At 58.7% G+C, this 2,654-nt stretch overlaps 2 protein-coding genes across 2 annotated transcripts in view; both read left to right on the plus strand.

Moving 5' to 3' along the window:
- Window positions 1-341: 341 nt before the first annotated feature.
- On the plus strand, window positions 342-1,187 carry ETH_00036885 (uncharacterized protein; the record flags this gene model as incomplete). The annotated part of the gene is made up of 2 exons (XM_013374117.1): window positions 342-487; window positions 731-1,187. The coding sequence occupies 2 exons, from the start codon at window positions 342-344 to the stop codon at window positions 1,185-1,187; spliced, it is 603 nt and encodes a 200-aa protein (XP_013229571.1).
- Window positions 1,188-1,980: 793 nt separating this feature from the next.
- The window catches only part of ETH_00036890 (uncharacterized protein), a gene marked incomplete at both ends in the record, with an annotated part of 1,718 nt that continues 1,044 nt past the window's right edge, over window positions 1,981-2,654 (plus strand). Inside the window, one exon of the mRNA XM_013374118.1 lies at window positions 1,981-2,487. Within this exon, the coding sequence (XP_013229572.1) occupies window positions 1,981-2,487 (507 nt within the window). The remainder of the gene's footprint in view (window positions 2,488-2,654) is intronic.

The raw sequence follows: 2,654 nt of genomic DNA on the forward strand, positions 1-2,654 counted from the left end.
ATCAGCAACAGCCACAGCAGCAGCAGCACCTGCAGCAACAGCAGCAGCACCAATAGCAGCATCCGAATAAACAGCAGAAGCATCTTCAGTAGCAGCAACAGCAGCAGTAGCAGCATCCACATCATCAGCAGCAGCAGTAGCAGCACCTGCATCAGCAGCAGCAGCTTTAGCAGCAGCAGCGACAGTAGCAGCATCCACATCAGCAGCAGCAGCTCCAGCAGCAGCAGCAGCAGCAGCAGCAGGTTACTTTTTCTCTGTTGTAGGGTGTCTTTGGCTCAGTGATGTGCTCGCGAGTGCCCCGCAGCAAATCGTGTTCAGCAATTACTTCTTCATCCCACCGAATGCCCGTGACGCTGCTGCAGCAGCAGCAGCAGCAGGTGGTGCAGCAGCAGCAGCACACTTCATGCAGCAGCAGCAGCAGCGACAGCAGCAACAGGCTCGGCTCGTGCGGCAGACGCAGCGCCAGCAGCAGTCATAGCGATCCCCGGTGAGGAGGCTGCAGCAGCAGCGGAACAGCAGCATCTGCTGCTGCTGCAGCAACGCTGCAAGCAGCAGCAGCGCCTCCTAAAGCAGCGGCAACAGCAGCATGTGCAGCAGCAGCAGCAGCAGATGCAGAAGCAGCGAACCGAGCAGCAGCAAAAAAGCAGATGAGGCAGTAGACACGGCAGCACGCGCAGCAGCAACAGACACACGAGAAGCGGCAAGAGAGGCAGCATATTATTAAACTCAGCAGCAGCAGCAGATGCAGCAGCAGCAGCAGCGGACAGAGAAGCAGCAGCAGCAGCACAAGGAGCAGCAGCACAAGCTGCATCCCTAGAGCAAAGGGGCAGCAGCAGCGGCTCGTTAGCAGCAAGCCAGCAGCAAGGAATGAGGCTGCAGCAAACGCTGAAGCAGGAGCAGCACCAACAGCAGCAGCAGCAGTCTCAATAGCAGCAGCAGCAGCATCGAAGGCAAAGACAAGAGCACGGCTGCCACCAGCTGCAACAAAAGATACGGCAGCAGCTAAGCAAGAGGCAGCAGCAAAAGAGGCGGCGAAAAGGACAGAAGCAGCAGCAGCAACAGCAGAAGCACCAATGGCAGTACGAGCAGCAGAAGCAGCAACAACAACAGCAGCAGCAGCAGCAGCAGCTACTGACTTTCTTGTCCCTACGTGCGACTTCACGAGAATCCCAGTTGGCTCTGCATGAGGCAAAGAAGGAGTTGGCCTGCCCATCTCTCTACTCATTGCTGCTGCTGCTGCTGCCGCTGCTGCTGCTCTTGGAAGTCTGGTGCTGCTGCTGCTGCTGCTGCTGCCACAGGGCTGCTCGTGGCGCCGCTGCCGACTCTTCCGTTGCTGCTGCTGCTTCTGCAGTTATTGCTGCTGCGGCTGCCTCCAGCGGCCTCGCTGTTGCTGCTGCTGCTGCTGCTCCGTGCGCTGCTGCTGCTGGTGCCTTTGCTGATGCTGATGTTGCTGCTGCTGGACTGTAGGAGCTGTGCCAACTTGCAGCGCGTGTAGCTCTTCCACGAAGGTGCGTCGTCCGTGGCTTGCAAACCCTAAACCCTAAACCCTAAACCCTAAACCCTAAACCCTAACGTTTCTGCGCTAGCAGGTGCGTAGCCGGCGCTGTGCAGCAACAGTGCGCTGCTGCGGTGTGTATGCAGGGAAAAGCAGTAAAAACAAGAATAATAAATTTAAATAAGTAAAATAATTAAAATACATACCATTTAAACCCTCTTAATTGAACAAGCTCGCTGCATTTTACCGCTGCACCCGGTGCGCTAGAAGCTGCCTACACAGCAGCAGCTCTTGGGGGCCCCCCGCTGCTGCTGGGGCCCCGGGGGCCCCAGTCTGCGGGTTTTTGAAAATTAATTCGGGCCAAATGTCTTTAATTTTATTTTCTTTTTATTATTTTTTAAAAATAAATACCATTTATGCCGCTTTATCCCAGCAGGTAGACAGCAATTGCTGCTGCTGCAACTCCGCCGCTCAGCCCCCTCCCCATGCCTGCAAACGAACCCAAAGAAAGGACCCAGACAGCACCAGGGGCCCCTCAAGGGGGCCCCCCTAGAGAGGGGCCCCCTGTGGGGGGCCCCCCTGAAGAGGGGGCCCCTCAAGCGGGGCCCCCTGGAGGGGGGACCCCTCAAGAGGGGCCCCCTCTAGAGGGGTCCCCTGAAGAGGGGGCCTCTGCGGTACTGGGGACCCTTACAGAGGGGGCCCCCCACGAGGGGGCCCCTCAAGGGGAGGGGGCCCCTGCAGCAGCAGGAGCCCCTCAAGAGGGGGCCCCTCAAGGGGAGGGGGCCCCCGCAGCAGCAGGGTACCCCATTGCACCAGGGGCCCCTACAGACGGGGCCTCTATAGAAAACGGCCCCGCAGGGGGGGCCCCCATGGAGGGGGCCCCCATTAGGGGAGCCCCCAATGAGGGGGCCCCCATAGGGGGGCCCCTCATAAGGGGGGCCCCCGTAGTAGGGGATCATTTGAATGGGGGCCCCTCTAAGGAGGGGCCCCCTGTAGGGGTACTTTGGAATGGAAAGGAGGAGAAAAAGGAAAAGGAGAAAAAAGGCAAACATACTTCTGCTGCAGAAGCATTGGAGCTTGAAGAAGCTGCTGCTGCAGCACCAACTGACCCTGCTGCTGCTGCTGCAGCTCCTGCTGCTGCTTCGGCTGCTGCTGCAGC

This window comes from Eimeria tenella, genomic scaffold, assembly GCF_000499545.2.
Source record: "Eimeria tenella Houghton genomic scaffold, Eth_scaff1932, whole genome shotgun sequence".
Classification (NCBI taxonomy): Eukaryota; Apicomplexa; class Conoidasida; order Eucoccidiorida; family Eimeriidae; genus Eimeria; species Eimeria tenella.